This window comes from Hylobates moloch, unplaced genomic scaffold (genome assembly GCF_009828535.3).
Source record: "Hylobates moloch isolate HMO894 unplaced genomic scaffold, HMol_V3 SCAFFOLD_17, whole genome shotgun sequence".
Lineage (NCBI taxonomy): Eukaryota > Metazoa > Chordata > Mammalia > Primates > Hylobatidae > Hylobates > Hylobates moloch.
The window spans coordinates 83714838-83734501 of record NW_026652292.1 but is presented as its reverse complement, the minus strand read 5'-3'; the positions used below and the strand labels follow the sequence as shown (position 1 = coordinate 83734501).

At 37.1% G+C, this 19664-nt stretch overlaps 1 protein-coding gene across 6 annotated transcripts in view; it reads right to left on the bottom strand.

Moving 5' to 3' along the window:
* Window positions 1-1061: 1061 nt before the first annotated feature.
* LOC116456939 (zinc finger protein 141) overlaps window positions 1062-19664 on the bottom strand; it is a 38625-nt gene continuing 20022 nt past the window's right edge. For 5 of the 6 annotated variants that reach the window (XM_058429978.1, XM_058429977.1, XM_058429976.1 and 2 more), the window contains one exon: window positions 1062-8719. In XM_058429978.1, the coding sequence (XP_058285961.1) occupies window positions 7515-8719 (1205 nt within the window). In that variant the 3' untranslated portion in view covers window positions 1062-7514. The remainder of the gene's footprint in view (window positions 8720-19664) is intronic. The other variant, XR_009210444.1, reaches the window with a different exon arrangement.

The window sequence follows — 19664 nt, the reverse complement described above, 5'->3', positions numbered from 1 at the left end:
AAAAATTAGCCAGGCATGGTGGAGCGCACCTGTTAGTCCCAGCTACTCGGGAGACTGACGCAGGCAAATTGTGTGAACCCGGGAGGAAGAGGTTGCAGTGAGCCGAGATTGCACCACTGTGCTCCAGCCTGGGCGACAGAGCAAGACAACGTCTCCAAAAAAAAAAAAAAAAAAGCACATTTGAAGTCTGTAATAGTAACTTCTTGGTTTTCTTAGTTCTAGGGGTTTGGTCAGAGCTGTGAGTTCTGACTGCTCGGCTGAGGTTCCTAGAGATAATTTAAAGATTTATAAACAAATAAAAAGCTATTTGGGGAGCCAGTGTAAGACAATTGGTAGCATTTAGGCAAAACTGAGAAATAGGCACAAAGGAAACTAAACTAATAGAGTGAAATATTTAACTCAAGAAATAAATTTGTATTTATAAAAGTAATAAAATCATAGTGTACTATGTGAGTTTGTAGTAAATAATATTTAATTACATTACAGCATTTACTGACTACAGGTATAGGTAAAAATTATGCTATAAATATTCTGAATTGCTAAAGCGGTGGTGAAGGACAGTTGAAAGGAAAGCTGTTCCCAAATACGTCAGTATCAAAGGGCAATTCTAGAGTTTATATGGTTTAAATACAGGAAGTATTTCTCTTTTCTGTATACTTTATACGTTTTGCACACACATATATGACAAGAAACATTTAACAATTTTTGTTAAATTTTTATTAAGAATGTGTTTAAGATAATCATGTATTTTCTGTCTGAAGAGGGATTTTACTGTAATAAGTGTTACCTCTAGAGTCAAAGTTGCCTGTGTTGTGAGCAAGTCATTTTTCTCTATGGCTGTTTCTTTCTCTGTAAAATGAGGATAATAATACCTATGCTATTAATTTTCTGTGAAAATTAATTTTTTTTGTGGGGGGATGGAGTTTTGCTCGTCACCCAGGCTGGAGTGCAATGGCGTGATCTTGGCTCACTGCAATCTGGCCAAAAATAAAATTTATTAACATATATACAGTATTATGGTTAGCATTTGGTAGAAATCAACTATTAATAAAACATGTATATACTGAATTACATGCTTTAATACAGAAATATCTTCTCATTACATGAGTTTTTCAACCAAGAAATGAATGTATTTTTCCAAAAATGTGGTATACAGAAGGAAATACAATTCAACGTTAAAAGGGAGGAAATCTTTTCATTTGAAACAATGTGAATAAATGTGGAAGACACTATGCTAAGTGAAATAAGCCAGACAGTAGAATGCTGGTTACGAGATGCTTGGGTATTTACAAGAAAGGGGCATCTGGAGACATGTCTGTAAAATAACACATAGTTGCCTAGGAGGAATAAATTCAAGAAATCTATTGTACAGCATGGTGAATACAGTTAACAATAATGTATTTTTGGAAAATGCTAACACAGTCAATGTTATGAGCTCTTATCCCAAAAGTAATTATATGCGGTGAAGAATTTGTTACGCAGCTAGAATTAAGCTTTTGACAATGTATATATACAAAACACCATGTTCTACAGGATATTTCATCTGTCAATTAACAAATATATTTTAAAAATCACAGAATAATGTTGCAAATGATGAGTATCTTTGTCAATTTTAATATTATCAAAAATATATATTTTGTGCTGTTTTTGTAATATAATAACCATAGGGGCTGGGCACGGTGGCTCACGCCTGTAATTCCAGGACTTTGGGAGGCAGAGGTGGCAGGATCACAAGGTCAGGAGTTTGAGACCAGCCTGGCCAACATGGTCAAACCCCGTCTCTACTAACAATATAAAAATTAGCCAGGCATGGTGGTGCACGCCTGTAACCCCAGCTAATAAGGAGGCTGAGGCAGGAGAATCGCCTGAACCCGAGAGGCGGAGGTTGCAGTGAGCTGAGATCACACCACTGCACTCCAGCCTGGTGATAGAGCGAGACTCCGTCTCAAAAATAAAATAAAGAAGAAAATAATCATAGGAACTCTAATATTTACTAGCATGGCTTAGACCCCAGAACAATATATAATACAAGACAATACACTCTACAGCTCTTACTTTTAAGCTTGAAGTACCTCGAATTTCCAGTGCTGATGGTAATCATACATATGACATTAAAAGGGCAAGTGATGCTAAAGGTCCCAAAATTGGCCACTTTGTGAACACAGTGAATGAATTTGCATCAAAAATCACTGAGAGGCTGGGCACAGTGGCTCATGCTGGTAAACCCAGCACTTTGGGAGGCTGACGTGCGTGGATCACGAGGACAGGACCTCAAGACCAGCCTGGCCAACATAGTGAAACCCCATCTCTATTAAAAATACAAAAATTAGCTGGGTGTGGCGGTGGGCACCTGTAATCCCAGCTACTCGGAAGGCTGAGGCAGGAGAATTGCTTGAACCCGGGAGGTGGAGGTTGCAATGAGCTGAGATTGTGCCACTGCACTCCAGCCTGGGCGACAGAGAAAGACTCCATCTCAAAAAAAAAAAAAAAAAATCACTGAGAAATTGTTTGAATTCAACAGCTGCCATAATCTTCAGATTTTTTCCAGAGAAGGTGACCAAGGACTTGGATAAAGTTAGGTGAGTAAAAATGAAAACTGTAGCCCATGAAATGCATCGACTAAAACAAAAAATTATGAGAAATTCCTCAAGATTGTAATATGAATCTGGACAAAAAAGATCAGTGCAGATTTTGAATCTACAGAGATCATTCTATTGTTTCTCCACCATTTAACATTCACACTCAAAGATACAATATTCTGGCCAGGCACGGTGGCTCATGCCTGTAATCCCAGTACTTTGGGAGGCCGAGGCAGGCAGATCATGAGGTCAAAAGATTGAGACCATCCTGGCCAACATGGTGAAACCCTATCTCTACTAAAAATATAAAAATTAACCAGGCGTGGTGGCAGGCGATTGTAGTCCCAGTTACTCAGGAGGCTGAGGAAGGAGAATCACTTGAACCTGGGAGGCGGAGGTTGCAGTGAGCGGAGATTGTGCCACTGCACTCCAGCCTGGTGACAGAGTAGGGCTCCATCTAAAATAAATATATAAAGAAATAAATAGAAGATTTTGTATGGAAAAATGTTCTGCTATGTCACAGAAAATTAAATGTAAAATTCTTCACTTACCATTGTCTCCTAAAAATTTTCTTCCTTTTTTTTCTTTGTTGTTGTTGAGACGGAGTCTTACTCTGTTGGCAGGCTGCACTGCAGTGGCACAACATCAGCTCACTGCAACCTCTGCATCCTGGGTTCAAGCGATTCTCCTGCCTCAGCCTCTCGAGTAGCTGGGACTACAGGCACATGCCACCACACCCGGCTAATTTTTGTATTTTTAGCAGAGATGGGGTTTCACCATGTTTGCCAGGATGATCTTGCTCTCTTGACCTCATGACCCGCCCATCTTGGCCTCCCAAAGTGCTGGGATTACAGGTGTGAGCCACCACCACACCTGGCCTAAAAATTTTATTTCTAAGATATATTTCCTCTTAAGAAATTTCAAAATTCTGATGTTTCTTCATATGGTGGTACAATATACAACCCACTTATATTAATGCTTTACTTATTCTAACTTTTGTTACATTTTACACACTTTGTGATAGAATCTCATACAATTTTTCTTTTACAAACACAGAAAAACAATGCCAACTGACTTAATCCTCTTGATAGTGAATTACTCTCATCTCAATTAAGTGATCTAAATGTTACACTGATAACCTACAAATAACCTAACACCCCAGTTAAAAACAATTTACCACAGTAAAAAACTTGAAACTTATCATCAGAACCTAAAGTCCATGTGAAATTACGTGGAATGAAGAGAACAGTGACAAACTAGCCATAATGCACAAATGAAGAAAGGCTCTGAGGCACACATAGCTGGGGATAAATCATAAAGACATCACAAAACTGAAGACAATTAGAAAATAAGAAAAGAAATCCTCTTTACATTCATAATGAATTGGTTCTCCAGCCTGGGAACAGATGTCCTCTCCACATGCGCAATTAATGCCATTTGTTCATCACAGATTATTTTCCATCTCTTACTTGGAGCTACAAACTAGCTCCAGGAATATTTATGGCTAATTATGAAGCATCTATTACACACCCAGAACTTTGTTTGTTCACTACAATAATAGATCAAAACATCCCCATGACTAAGTTTTCCAAGTACTTAGCTGAACAAATTGGCAAAATAAACTCATTTATGTCAATTATAAAAACTGAAAGCAACAATAACTGAAGAAAACAGCTTATATAGGGTTCTTAAATTAAAAACAAAATGAAATGTTCTAACTAAAATATAACTTAATACATATATTATGAAATTACATCTAAAAATTTTATGTTCACTACTACATTTTATAAAAATCATTCTTATAATTTCTGACCAGCTCACATAATAAACACTTCATGAAGTGAAAACAAAAAAGATAATCAAAGAAATTATAGCTCTAGCATGAGCACCAGACAAATAAAAACAGGGAATTTGTATGGGGAGATTCTCAACAACAATCCATTAGATTTTAGAGTAATTAATTAAGTAAAAGGAAGAAAATATAGAATGTTTCAGGCTTCTAGATTTCCAGTAAATTATCCATGGTATTAACATAATCTTCTTTGTCCTAATATTGCTATTTTCTTTGGAAAATAGGTACAAACTCACATAAACACAATTGCTTGCTCCATAATTTTCTTACACCTAAGGTTTATGTTTAGAGCAACACATTTATATACTTAACTTCATGTAAATGGAACTAAAGTTCATAGAAGTTTGCAGGAAAAGATGCCACATGTTCAAAGATAAACGTAAAACATTTTTTAAAAGTATTCAGGATGCATAAATGTATGAATTATAATTATACTCTGATATAATACTACAATCATAATTGTACATTTAGAAATAATTAAAGTGTATAATTGGACTGCATGCAATACAAAGGATGAATGCTTGAGGTGATGAATAACTCATTTACTCTGGTATATTACATGTTGTATGCCTGTATAAGAAAATAACCCATATATGCCATAGATAAATATGCATACTATGTACCCACAAAAATTTTAGAAAGTAACAAGAGTGAAAATGCAACATATGGGAATGATATTCTTCAATGTATTTGCTATTTAAAGCCACTGGAAAAAGAGAATACTAAAAATGTCATTCAACTATGTTACCATTACCATCTTTTACCTACACTCTTGAGTAAGGTGGGATAGGTTTAAGTTGGTGGCATAATGACACTTCATTCAAGCAACAATTATTTCAACACGTTAACAATTTTGTTTAGTTAAAAAATTATGTTCCCACATAATCTTAAAATAATTTTAAAATTTACTGTATTTTATTATGTAACTGTATAATTGGTAAAACAATTTACTACTAAAACAGATTTTCTCTCACTATAATGCAGAAGAATATTACTCTGAACACCTACCTCATGCATCACTCAATATTGTCAACTACAAAAAAGCCTCTCTGCTAGATTTTCATCATGGATCTTTCATTTCTGTCCTCACTCTTTATTGTAAAAATTCATGAATAATGCCCACCTAATGAAAAAGAATCTCTCTTATCTCTGATGCAGCAACAATTCATCACATGCTTTCATATAAATGGGGATGTTGAAATAGTATGAAATAATGTGAGTTGAATTAACTATTATATGCTTTTCAAAAAATCTATACTTTTTTCAAGTGAAAAAATATACTTTAAATGTAGTATCTCTTCAAAAATCTTTTCAACTTATATACAAAGAAATTCTCTAACAGGTTCAACTTTGGATTTTTTTTATACTTAATACTCTGATTTACTGCAGTGTCTGAAGTGTTAGTTCCTTAGTTCTACTGTAAATCCTCTGATGTTTACATACTCTTAATTTTAGACTAAATATTTCTTCACATTTACTGCATCTACAAAATATTTTCTAGTGTAAACTCTGTTTTTTAAGCTGCAGTTTTTGAACAAATGTTTTTCCACATTTATTACATTTGTAGGATTTCTCTCCAATATAAATCTTCTGATGTTAAAGAAAGTCTCCTTCAGGGTCTTCCCCTATTACAAAATGCGTACAACAAAATCCATGAGAGAAGTACAGGTACTACAACCCTCTTTATATTTGTATTGTCTGCCTTAAGAATACTCTTCTTCACTTTAAAGGCCTATATTTTCTGAAAAGTCTTTCAATAGAAATTACATTTATAATGTTTTTATTAAGTATGAACATTGCTAGTTAGTAAAATGTGAGTAGATATGACTTTTGTATATTTTTTATACTTCTACAACTTTTCTCGAGTATAAAGGCTATCGTGTGCAAAAAGATGAGGATTGGTAAAAATTCTGCCACATTTTTTGCATTTCCAGAGCATTTCTTCAGTAGGAATTATATATAGACACTAAGATGTGACAAGCATTTGAAGGCTTTGCCACATTTTTCATATTTTTGTGGCTTCTCACCAATATCATTTCTCTTATATTTAGAATAGATTGAGTGTGGTTGCAAGCTTTGTCACACTTTTCACATTTGCAGTTTCTCTTCAGTGTGAATTATCTGATTAGAAAAGACTGAGGAAGATTTAAAGACTGCCACATTCTTCACATTTGTAAGACTTTCCTCCAGTATGAGTTCTCGTATGTTTAAGAAGCCTGGAGTATGGCTTAAAGGTTTTGTCACATCCTTTACATTTCTATGGTTTTATACCTAGGATGAATTTTCTTATATTCATCTTTCATATCTTCTCAATGTAAGTTGGTGGAATGAATCTTCTACGCTCAAATATGAATTTTCATAAAGGTTTGTGGATGGTCTGAAGGTTCTGCCACGTTTTTCACATTTGTAGCAATTTTTTCCCCAGAATGAATTATCTTGTGTACAGTAAGGGTTGAGAACCTATTAAAGGCTTTGCCACATTCTTTACATGTGTAGGGTTTCTCTCTGGTATAAATTCTCTTATGTTTAACAAAGTTTGAGGATGTGGTAAAGACTGTGCCACATTCTTCACATGTGAAGCATTTTGCTCCAGCATGAATTCGCTTATGTTCATTAAGGGTTGAGGACCATTTAAAGGCTTTGCCACACTGTTCACATGTGAAGTTTCTCTTCAGCATGAATTATATTTATTAAGCATTGAGGACCAATGAAATGCTTTGCCACATTCTGCCACATGTGTAGGGCTTCCCTCCAGCATGATTTTTCTTATGTTTATTCATCGGTGAGGGCTGTTTAAAGGTTTTGTTACATTCTTTACATTTGCAGGGTTTATCTCCAGTAATAATTTTCTTCTGCTCATTCAGGTTTGTGGACCATCCACAGGCTTTGCCACATTCTTCACATTTGTACAGTTTCTCTCCGGTATGAATTCTCTTGTTTATCAAGGTTTGAGAATGAGGTAAAGAACTTTGCCATGTTCTTCACATTTCCAGGGTTTCTCTACAGTATAAATTTTCTCATGTTCATTCAGGGTTGTAGATCATCCAAAGTTTACCACATTCTTTAAATTTGTAGGATTTCTCTCAAGTATGAATTTTCTTATGTTTATTCAGGTGTGAGAACCGTTTAAAGGCTTTGTCACAATCTTTACATTTGTAGGGTTTATCTACAGTATGAATTTTCTTATGTTGACTCAGGAGTGAGAATTGTTTAAAGGCTTTGTCACATTCTTTACATTTGTAGGGTTTATCTGCACTATGAATTTTCTTATGTTGACTCCGATCTGTGGACCGTCTAAAGGCTTTGCCACATTCTTCACATTTGTAGGGTTTCTCTCCAGTATGAATTTTTTTATGTTCATTCAGGACCCTGGACCGTCCAAAGGCTTTGCCACATTCATCACATTTGTAGGGCTTCTCTCCAGTATGAACTTTCTTATGTTCATTCAGTTTTGAGGACTGTCTAAAAGCTTTGCCACATTCTTCACATGTGTAGGGTTTCTCTCCAGTATGAATTCTCTTATGTTTAGTAAGGGTTGTGGACCTATTAAAGGCTTTGCCACATTCTTCACATTTGTAGGGTTTCTCTCCAGTGTGAATTCGCTTATGTTTTGCAAAGTTTGAGGATGAGGTAAAGATTTTCCTACATTCTTCACATGTGATGGGTTTCTCCCCAGCATGAATTCTCTTATGTTTAGTAAGGGTTGTGAACCTATTAAAGGCTTTGCCACATTCTTCACATTTATAGGGTTTCTCTCCGGTATGAATTATTTTATGCTTAGCAAAGTGTGAGGATGTGGTAAAGATGCTGCCACATTCTTCACAAGTAAAAGGTTTCTCTCCAGTATGAATTCTCTTATGTTCATTAAATATTAAAGACCATTTAAAGGCTTTGCCGCATTCTTCACAAGTGTAGGGTTTCTCTCCAGCATGAATTACCTTATGTTGAGTTAGGTGTGAAAACTTCTGAAATGATTTGCCACATTCTTTACATTTAAAGTGTTTCTCTCCAGTATGTCTTGTCTTATGTTTGTTTGAATTTGAAAATTTACTAACAACTTTGACACTTGCTTTACACTGAAATATTTTGCTCTGGGTAGTTGACAAGCATTCATTAAATTCATTATAACCTCCTTTCTGCAACTTACACTCATTCAAACTTTTACAGCCTTTTCTTAATTGTAAATTATCATGTCCACATTTCTCATATCTTCTCAGTATAAGTTTGTGGAATGAATCTTCTATGCCCTGCACTGGCCAATGGTCTTGGGTGAAATGAGAACACACAGCTGAAAGAAATAAAAATTACAAATTATCCCACTTAGTAGATTCATATAAATATACTTTACAAATCTTACAAAATTATTCAAAATACATTAGTAAGATGGCATAACAAAATCCCACAGGCCATAACTTCTTCACAGACATATACATGTAGCAAACATATACTAACAAAGACGCCTTTCTGTGAAATCTATAAATGAGTTAATTGTATGTAATGCCTCAGGTAAGCAAAATGCCAAGAGCCACATAGAACAGGAAGGAATATTTGTTAAATTTACCCACCAACAGCTCTTCCTCCCCAATATAGCACTGTGCTATTAGAAGAAAACTCTCAACTCCTGTCTTTTTCCTTAAAAGAGAAGAAAAATACTGACACACATATCCTTACTTCTGGCTTTTGGGGTCTTTACAAAAACTGATTTCTACCTCCAATAAAACAGTGCTGAAAGAAATGGTGATACTTTGGAAGAACAACTTGGGTATTCGAAGACAAAATATAAATATTTCAAAAGCAGACTGAAGTGCTAAATACAGGCAACATGTACAGCAAGTGATTAGAGACTTATTTATTTATTTATTTTTTGAGATGGAGTCTCACTCTGTTGCCCAGGCTAGACTGCAGTGGTGGGATCTTGGCTCACTGCAAGCTCCACCTCCTGGGTTCATGCCATTCTCCTGCCTCAGCCTCCCCAACAGCTGGGACTACAGGTGCCCACCACCATGCCCGGCTAATTTTTGTATTTTTAGTAGAGATGGGCTTTCACCGTGTTAGCCAGGATGATCTCATCTCCTGACCTCGTGATCCACCTGCCTCGGCCTCCTAAAGTGTTGGGATTACAGGAGTGAGCCACCATGCCCAGCCGATTAGAGACTCTTAAGAGGAAACATGAAGAAACCCTTTTAACTAAAAAATAAACACAAAATTCCAGATGAGACATCATTCCAACATGTATGACAAGTTCCCATAATCTCTGTCAAAGACAACTGACTTCATACTACGTCATGACAAAGCAACATAATAAAGATTGTGACAAATAGCTTTTTGTTAATGTTCAAATAACAGGCAAATATTACAATGTATACAAAATATTAGAACACATTATAATAAATGATTTTAAAATTTTCAGAAAACCATAAAAAAGTACAAATTTTTAAAATGTAATCTGAATAATGCTGAATCAGTTAACTGAAAACACATACAACTAAATGTAATCAGAAAAATTAGAACATCAATGAAAACATTAAAAACATTAAAAAAAACATGGAGGTGAAAAAATTTAAAATAATGACTCGGAAATTTTCAAAAGTTAAAAAAAGGATGTAATAAATGAAGAAGCTCAACAAACTTCAACTAGGAGACACACACAGATTTATTGCAAGGCACATATATAGATAAGCAAAGTTTGAAAAATCAAACACAAGAAGGGCATCTTAGGAACTACAAAAAAAGTGATGTGTCATTTGTAAGCACGGTCTTATAAGATTACCAGTGAATCTGTCAACAAAACTATTTCACACCAGAAGGAATTGCAATATAATTAAGATGCTGGAGAAAAAAAAAAATTCTACGTGGGAATAATATAACCCGCAAAACTGTCCTAAAAATGAAGAAAAAGTAAAGACCTTTCAAGATAAGCACATGCTGAAAAAGTATATTAACACAATACCTGTCTTACCAAAAAAATGCTGAAGAAAGTGTCTTCCAGTGAAAATAACATAATGCAAGAAAACCAAACATAATCATACGAAAATACGTAACTTTCTGAAAAAGATATGCATGTACACAAAGTTCTGTACCACTATCATAATAGTGCAGAAAACATTTTAATTATTCTCTAAAATTTTAAAGTTAAAAGCATAAAAATGATCATAAACTATTGATCATTATCTGGTAATAATATACAACATAAAAAATATGATTACTGACATCAATAACAAACTTGAGGACAGATGTAACGAGGAAGTTTCCCTTTTTTTTTTTTTTTTTTTTTGAGACAGAGTCTCACTCTGTCACCCAGACCGGAGTGCAGTGGCACTACCTTGGCTCACTGCAACCTCCGCCTGCCCAGTTCAAGCAATTCTCCTGCCTCAGCCTCCTGAGTAGCTAGAACTACAGGTACACACCACCATGCTCTTCTATTTTTTGTATTTTTAATAGAGACGGGGTTTCACCATACTGGCCAGGCTGGTCTTGAATTCCTGACCTCACTATCTGCCTGCGTCAGCCTCCAAAAGTGCTGGGATTACATGGGATTACAGGCGTGAGCCACCACACCCAACCCCGAATTTTCTTTTTCTTTCTTTTTTTTTTTTTTAGACGGAGTCTCACTCTGTTGCCAGGCTGGAGTGCAGCAGCGCAATCTTGGCTCACTGCAACCTCTCCTCCTGGGTTCAAGCAATTCTCCTGCCTCAGCCTCCCAAGTAGCTGGGACTACAGGCGCGACACCAAGCCCAGCAAATTTTTGCATTTCTGGTGAAGACGGGGTTTCAACATGTTGACCAGGATAGTCTCGATCTCTTCGTAATCCACCTGCCTCAGCCTCCCAAATTGCTGGGATTACACAGGTGAGTCACCGCGCCTGGCTGAGGAAGAATTTTTCAAATGCAACTCAAGTTTTTACCAGTTTAAAACACATTATTTTGCAGGGCGCAGTGGCTCACACCTGTAATCCCAGCACTCTGGGAGGCCGAGGCAGGTGGATCACAAGGTCAGGAGATTGAGACCATCCTAGCTAACATGGATAAACCCCGTCTCTACTAAAAATACAAAAAAATCTAGCCAGGTGTGGTGGCGGGCACTGTACTCCCAGCTACTAGGAGGCTGAGGAAGGAGAATGGCATGAACCTGGGAGGCAGAGCTTGCAGTGAGCCGAGATCGTGCCACTGCATTCCATCCTGGGTGACTGAGCAAGACTCCATCTCAAAATAAATAAATAAATAAATAAAATAAAACAAAAAATAAAATATATTATTTTAAGAAATTTTATGTACTTTCCAAGATATTAGAAAAAAATATCTCTATAGATACACCAAAAAATAAGAAGTAAAGGTGTATCAGTACAAAAACCAAAAAGACACTAAGGAAGACAGAAAAAGAAAATAAGGGGCAAAACTGATATAATCCAGTAAAACAATCAATAAAATGTGTAAGTCTATTTCAGCAAATTATTCAAATATTTATGAAGTTTCCATTCAAAATACATGCACCAAATGAAGGGACTGATTGCAAAAATTAACATGATCCAGTTTGCTTTTCTACAGGAGTCACTTGAGATATAATGATTAAAAAAGACTGAAAAAGGAAAGAAGACATTTGATGCAAATAACCAAATTATATAACACAAAGTACATCTTAAGTCAAAACTGTCCTATTTCATAAAATATACTTTAACTAAAAGTTCCTAAGAAAGGCCATTAAACAATAATAAAAACGTTCCTTTACTGGGAACTCATGACAAATGTGTGTATACATATGTTAATGTGTCTGTTTGTGTGTGTCCCACATTGAGTTCCAAATATACAAAGCCAATACTGACAGAATTAAAGCAAGACAAAAAATATATATATAATTATACTAGTATATTTAAATACCCCAATTTCTATAAAGAATAATGAAGCAAGATAAAATATTCATAAGGAAACAGGAGACGTGAAAGCAGTATTAAACAATTATGCCTAATAGAATTTTAAAGAACACTGCTCAACAACGAGAATACACACCTTCCTGAATAGCTCATATAATATTCTCCTGGATAAACTACATATTAGGGCACAAAAAAAGTCTTAACAGAAGTTTTTAAAATTCAAATTTTACAGACTTCTTTTAATGACCAAACTGGAATGAATGTAGAATAAAAGAAAGAAAACTATAAACCCCATCTCTACTAAAAATACGAAAAATTAGCCAGGCATGGTGGTGGGTGACTGTAGTCCCAGCTACTCGACAGGCTGAGGGAGGAGAATGGCGTGAATCCGGGAGGCAGAGCTTGCAGTAAGCTGAGATCGCGCCACTGCACTCCAGCCTGGGCGACACGGCAAGACTCCGTATCCCAAATTAAAAAAAAAAAAAAATTACATACTTACAGAAATTAAACAACACAAACTAAAGATTGAAATAATAAAGATATCTAGACTGCTTAATGTAATCTACAGATTAAATGCAATCCCTGTCAGATTTGTAATTAAATTATTGTAGTAACAGAAACAGCAACCCCCATATTATATGGAATTAAGAAACAGTGAAGCACCCAACAATATTCAAAAAGAGAAGCAATCTCAGAGGCTTCACAGCTCCTGATTTCAAAACACATACAAAGCTAAAGAATTAAAATAATTTGGGATCGATATAAAGCTGAACAGCTAGATCAATAAAATAAAATCTGGCGAAAATATAAACTCACACACGGTCACATGAAGAGTTTTGGACACTCATAATTATTGCAGCATTGTTACTGAAAGCAAATAAATGCAACACAGATTTCTCTCACCAAATTGGTAAATTTGAAATATTAAAATAATGAAATATTACTCAGTTTGTAAAAGGCACAAATTAAACAAGTACAGTAAAGATCAACCTTGATGACATTAACACAAAATAAGTCATGAAGAGACAGAAACTGTATGAATCAACTTACATCAGATATCTAAAGCAGTTTGACTTTAAAATAAAAAGCAGAATTGTTTTTGTAAAGGGCCAGAGAATAGAAAAAGTAGGTAGTTGTTTAATGTGTACTGAGTGTTAGCTTTGCAAGATAAACATATTCTAAAGATAGAGTGCATAACAATGTTAATATGACTAAGCTGAGTATTTAAAAATATATGATTGTAAAGTTTATGCATTTTTGAAAACAATTAAAAATAATATCTAAAAGAGATAGAGGTATGACAGTTTTGGAAATTATCTTCAAATCACAAAAGTGTTTCTCCCACACACACAAAAATATAGATTTTCCAATAACATTTTTGTTATTGGAAAAAGACAATCTTTTCAATAAATGGTGCTAGGAAAATTATCTACAAGATAATAAAAAAATAAAACTAGGCTCCTACCTCTTATGATATAAAAAAGTCAATCACAAATAAAGATTTAAATGGGAAACCCAAATAAAGCTATTTGAAGTAAACATACAGGAATGCTTTACCACACAGTACAGAGCAAAGAATCTTAAGACCTCAAAAGCACAGGCAAAAGAAGCAAAAATATGCAAATGGGATTACAACAAAGTAAAAATGCTTTGCATAGCAAAGACAGCAGAGTGAAGAGATAATCTACAGAATTAAGGAAAATATTTGCAAAATATACGTATGACAAAAGATAAATTTACAGAATATATAACAAACTTAACAAAAATAACACAGTTTGAACATGGGCAAGAGACTTTAAGAGACATTTTTCAAAAGAAATACAAATAGCCAAAAAGTATATGCAAAGATGCTCAACATCACTAATTGTCAGAGAAATGCAAATCAAAACCACAAGATATCACTTCACTCCAATTAGAATGACTGTAATTAGAAAGACAAAAAAATGTTAGTGAGAATGAATAGAAAAGGAAACACACACAGCTGGTAAAATTGTAAGTTAGTAGAGCCATTATAGAAAAAAATAAGTATCACAGGATAACATATAAACCATCAACAAATGGTATTTTAACAGTTTCTTTGACTCCTTGTCTACACAATAAACTGTGGACAACCACACACAGAAAAAATAATTGACATTGCTGGATCACATGTTCTATTTTTAATTTTTTAATTAAATGGGATTGCTGGAACATATGTAAGTTCTATTTTCATTGTAGCTAAACAAAATCAGTATGTCAAAGAGAAATCTATACTCCCATGTTTATTACAGCACTGTTTACAGTGGCCAAGATATGGAATCAATCCAAGTGTCCAAAACTTGGATGAATAAAGAAAATGTAGTATATAGACACAATAAAATACTATGCATCTACAATACAGAATACAATTTTGATATTTGCCACAACACAGATGAACCTGGAGGCTATTACGTTAAGTGAAATAAAAGATATACTGAGACAAATACCACATGATCTTACACATATGTGAAATCTAATATAAACATTTATGATGCAACTAGTCTCGGCAATCAGTTTTTGAATATAACATCAAAGGCTCAGGAAAAAAAATATGGACATACACATGGTACCACATCACTGTATAAAAAATATCTCAAAAATATTCAAGGCAGGGCTTTAATTACATGCTTACACATCTATTTAAAATATCCCAAAAAAGCCGGGCGCAGTGGCTCATGCCTGTAATCCCAGCACTTGGGGAGGCCAAGGCGGGCAGATCACGAGGTCAAGAGATCGAGACCATCCTGGCTAACACGGTGAAACCCCATCTCTACTAAAAATACAAAAAATTAGATGGGCATGGTGGCAGGTGCCTGTAGTCCCACCTACTTGGGAGGCTGAGGAAGGAGAATGGCGTGAACCCGGGAGGCGGAGCTTGCAGTGAGCCGAGATTGCACCACTGAACTCCAGCCTGGGCGACAGAGCGAGACTCCGTCTCAAAAAAAAAAAAATCCCAAAAATATTCAAGGCAGGGCTTTAAATACATGTTTACACATGCATGTTCATTATTATTTACAAAAGACAATTCCTTTTGTAAATAATAAAAAAATAAACACAAATGTCCCTTTAGAGATAAATATCAGATTTTTAAAATGTGACATATACATACAATTTTTTATTTTAAAACAAAGATATTCTGAGACATCTTTGTGGAGAAAAAGTTAAATATTACATTTGAACTCAATTGAACATGGACACAAACAATGGTCACCAAGTCCCAGAACGGGTTGTGAGTCCCTTGACGTCTTCAGCCAGCACTGCTTTGAAGAAATCTCTATCTCAATCTATTCCTATACGTTAGTTATTGAAAAAGAATAGACAATCACAAAAACAAGTTGACCATTTTGTGTTCCTTGAGCCCAGTTCACAAAATGCCCTAGTGATGGGACCTCATGCCAAACAACTCATTACAAAAACAGCTAGGGTCTCACAGCATGACGAAGCTACATGACACCCCTCCTCATCTGTGCACGGATGGTGGCCGACTCTGGAGCCCAGGCTGTTGCTTCCCAATCTGGTGGTGAATCCTCCACAGTCTGGTGAATGTAAATACATATACCCTTTTTCCCCTTCTCCCCTTCTCATTGCAATTTGGTTATTACATCATTTGCTTATTATATCTGCATTGCTATTTACATGAGATAAAGGTTGTTTATCCTTAAAGGTAATGTGTGTGTGTCTTCTTCTCCCCTAACGCATTTCCTGCACAGAACATTTTGGGTGTCAGGCACAGGATCCAAAAGCGAAAACGTGCCATTTTTCAGCCACAAGGACTGGGCTGGGAAGTTGGGGGCTTCCCATATCCTGGGGTGGGAACTCCCCCAGTTCTCTCCCTTGGCCACTGAGTGATCCAAGGGAACTGGCCTTTTTGAAAATTGGCAATCTAAATTAGTGCATTTTGAACCGTTGGCTGTGTGTGAGGTGCTGCAGGGAATCCCAGCTGGTAAAGGGAATGCTGAGGGAATTTCCCAGCATGGATGGTGCTTGCTTACTGCTTGTAAGTTAATGTGCCAAGATAGGGACTGGTTGCTACACGAGAAATGTAAGCTGGAAAAAAAAATGCTAATCTGACATCCTGACTGGCCCTGGCCAGGCCTGTGTCTTGTGACCAGGCTCAAAGCTATCAGCCTATTGCTGAAAAAAGCAGCTGTCCAAATGGCTGGTCAGGGTAAAACTGAAGAACTAGTCAGCCGGGGCTTGGAGCAGGTAAAAACCCAGCTCCTATCTCAAGGATGGGAAATTAACCCTAGGAAAATTCAAGAACCTACAAAAACTGTAAAATTCCTTGGCATCCTCTGAAATACACGGTAATAGTCCATTTTACAAAAGGCTATGGCTAAAATACTAGAATTTGCAACCCCTACCACTAAAAAGGAGGCCCAGAAATTTATTGGCTTGTTTGGATTGTGGAGACATCATATGCCCCACATGCGGTAACATTTTACAACCTAGAAAACGCTATGACTTTCACTGGGGACAGAAAGAGAGCGTGGCTTTTCAACAAGCTAAACAAGCAGTGCAACTGACCCCGGATCTATGGCCCATACAAAACAGGCCAGTAGAACTGCAAGTAGCTGTCCTAGATCAACATGCCAATTGGAGTCTTAGGCAGAAACAAGGTGGGAAGAGGGTACCTTTGGGGTTTTGGACCCAGAAACTGCCATAGGCTGGCAAAGCTTATAACCCTTCCAAGAAGCAATTGTTAGCTTTTTATTGGGTTTTGCTGCAAACAAGAGGACCTCTGCTTCAACCATGAGGTCTTTATGAGGCCTGAAATTCCTATTATGACTTGGGTCATGAGTTTTCCCAATACTCACCAGATAGGGCACACTCAAGAAAGCAGCATTATAAAATGGAAATGGTATACACAAGATAGGGCTAAGCCAGGACCAAAGGGGATAGTGCTTTTGCATAAGGATGTACAAAACTTGCCGGCTCAGAAAACCACTAAGCAAGCCCTTCAGATAGGGAAGAAAACCTCCCCCATCCAATGGGACAAATCCTTTAAAAAACTAAGCCCAGAGGACCAGAAATATGCCTGGTTTACTAATGGAACACCAAATACATCGGTGGCACTTGACGCTAGAAGGCCGTGGCTTACAATCCTGTTAGAAAACATAAGCATTTCTGATGAAGGAAAAGGTGGAAGCAGCTAGCTGGTTAAACCAGTAACGGTCCTCTGAGCTATTTAGGAGGAGGCCAGAGGGATTTGTCAGTTGTATACCAACTCTTGGTCAGTAGCAGATGGTCTTACTACCTGGTTGTCCCAATGGCAACGAAACAAATGGTTAATTGGGAATAAAGAGGTTTGGGGAAAAAAATACTGGGAAGATACCTGAATCCTGGCACACACCACCATTATCACTGTTCTCCATGTTGATGCTCATGCATCTCTGTTTTCTGTTGACAGACTATTTAACCAGCTGGCAGATCAACAGGCCAAAATTTCCACCACAACTGCAAACTTGAATGTGAATGAATGGATTACAACATGTTCAAGCCTTGCAATGAGAGGCATTATAATGGAATAACCTATCTACTAATGGTCAGCACCTGTGTCTTTGTGTCTGAGGCCAAGGATAAATTCATCAACTGGGTAGCCACCACTATAGAAGAAGCCAACAACAATCAATGTTGACTATGCGTCGAGTTGCCAGAGGCCGCCAGGAATGAGCTACCTTGAAGAATCGTCCCTGACAACATTTCTGAATGGCTATGTCACTACCAATGGGACCACAACAACAACACTTGCAATCCAACCTGGACTTCCTATGACCAAACCAAGCAATCTATTTATGCCCAAGTCAGGTGAAAGATGAACTCCACCCTCACCGTGCATCAAAAGCCTTGGTATCCTGCCCAATATGCCTGGAATGGTATATATTGGGAACCTGCTGTGCTGGTGGCCGGATTCCACATAGCCCCCCCGCCACTTTGTCTGGAGGCCTTCAACGGCTCCTCTAATGTTACTCTGGGTTTCTCCCACCAGACAACTGTCAACATATACTCCAAATCAACAACATTGTCCCTAATGAAACACAATCTCTTTCCCACTTTAATAGCACATTAGTACACTACGATTACAGTAACTATATTGCAGTCCCCTGGGGGGGGCCCTCTGGATATGTGGATCCTACCGGTGGTGATACCTGCCCCTACAATGGACAGAGAGATACACTTGGGGGTGGCCATTAATTCCATCCACCATACAAATGCACTGGACTCCCTGGTGGTGATAGCCTACTACAGTATTCTCCCCTGCTGCTGGTACAATCTTGCTTCAGCAGCAAATTAAAATATTAAGCTTACATGTAGACAAAGCTCTTAATGATAGTAGCACTGGACTTATGTTGTTGTCAGAGGAATTTGCTCAGCTGTGTACTGTTGTGTTGCAAAACTGAATGGCATTAGATATGCTTACCGCAGCCCAAGGAGGGGTTTGAGCCTTACTGCATACTGAATGTTATGTGTACATCCCTGCCAATTCTCACAATCACTCTCCTTGCAAAGCCATGGTGGGTGTGGTTTTTATTAACTGTGCTTTTAGTTCTCCTGTGCTTACCTATATCTGTAATCTATATCAACTACGCCTTCCCCATGTATCTGTAAGGGTATTTTCCTACAACTGAGTATCAAACTGAGGCCGAATGTGGAGGAAAAGTTAAATATTAAATCTGAACTCAATTGAACATGGACACAATGGTCACCAAATCCCGGGACGGGCTGTGTGAGCCCCTTGACGCGTTCATCCAGTGCCGTTTTGGAGAAATCTCTATTTCAATCTATTCCTGTATGTTAATTATTGAAAAACAATAGACAATTGCAAAAACTAGTTGATCTATTTGTGTTCCTTGAGCTCAGGTGCAAAAGCCCCTCGTGACTGGGCCTCATGCCAAACAACTCATTACAAAAAGAGCTAGGGTCCCAGACTGCGCCAAAGCTTCACAAGACCTCTCCTCATCTGTGCATGGATGAATGGTGGACTCTAGAGCCCAGGCTGTTTTGCTTCCCAGTCTGGTGGTGAATCCTCCATAGTCTGGTAAATGTAAATATATGTATCCTTTTCCCTTCTCCCCTTTCCACTGCAATCTGCTTATTATATCATTTGCTTATATATCTACATTGCCATTTACATGGCATAAAGGTTGTTTACCCTTAAAGATATTGTGTGTGTCTCTTTCCTTCTCCCTTCACCCCGCAGCACAGAACAATCTTACAAAACCAAAAGCCTGAGGCCAGTTGTCCTGGCTCACACCTGTAATCCTAGCACTTTGGGAGGCCGAGGCGGGCAGATCACCTGAGGTCAAGAGCTCGAGACCATGCTGGCCAACATGGTGAAACCCTGTCT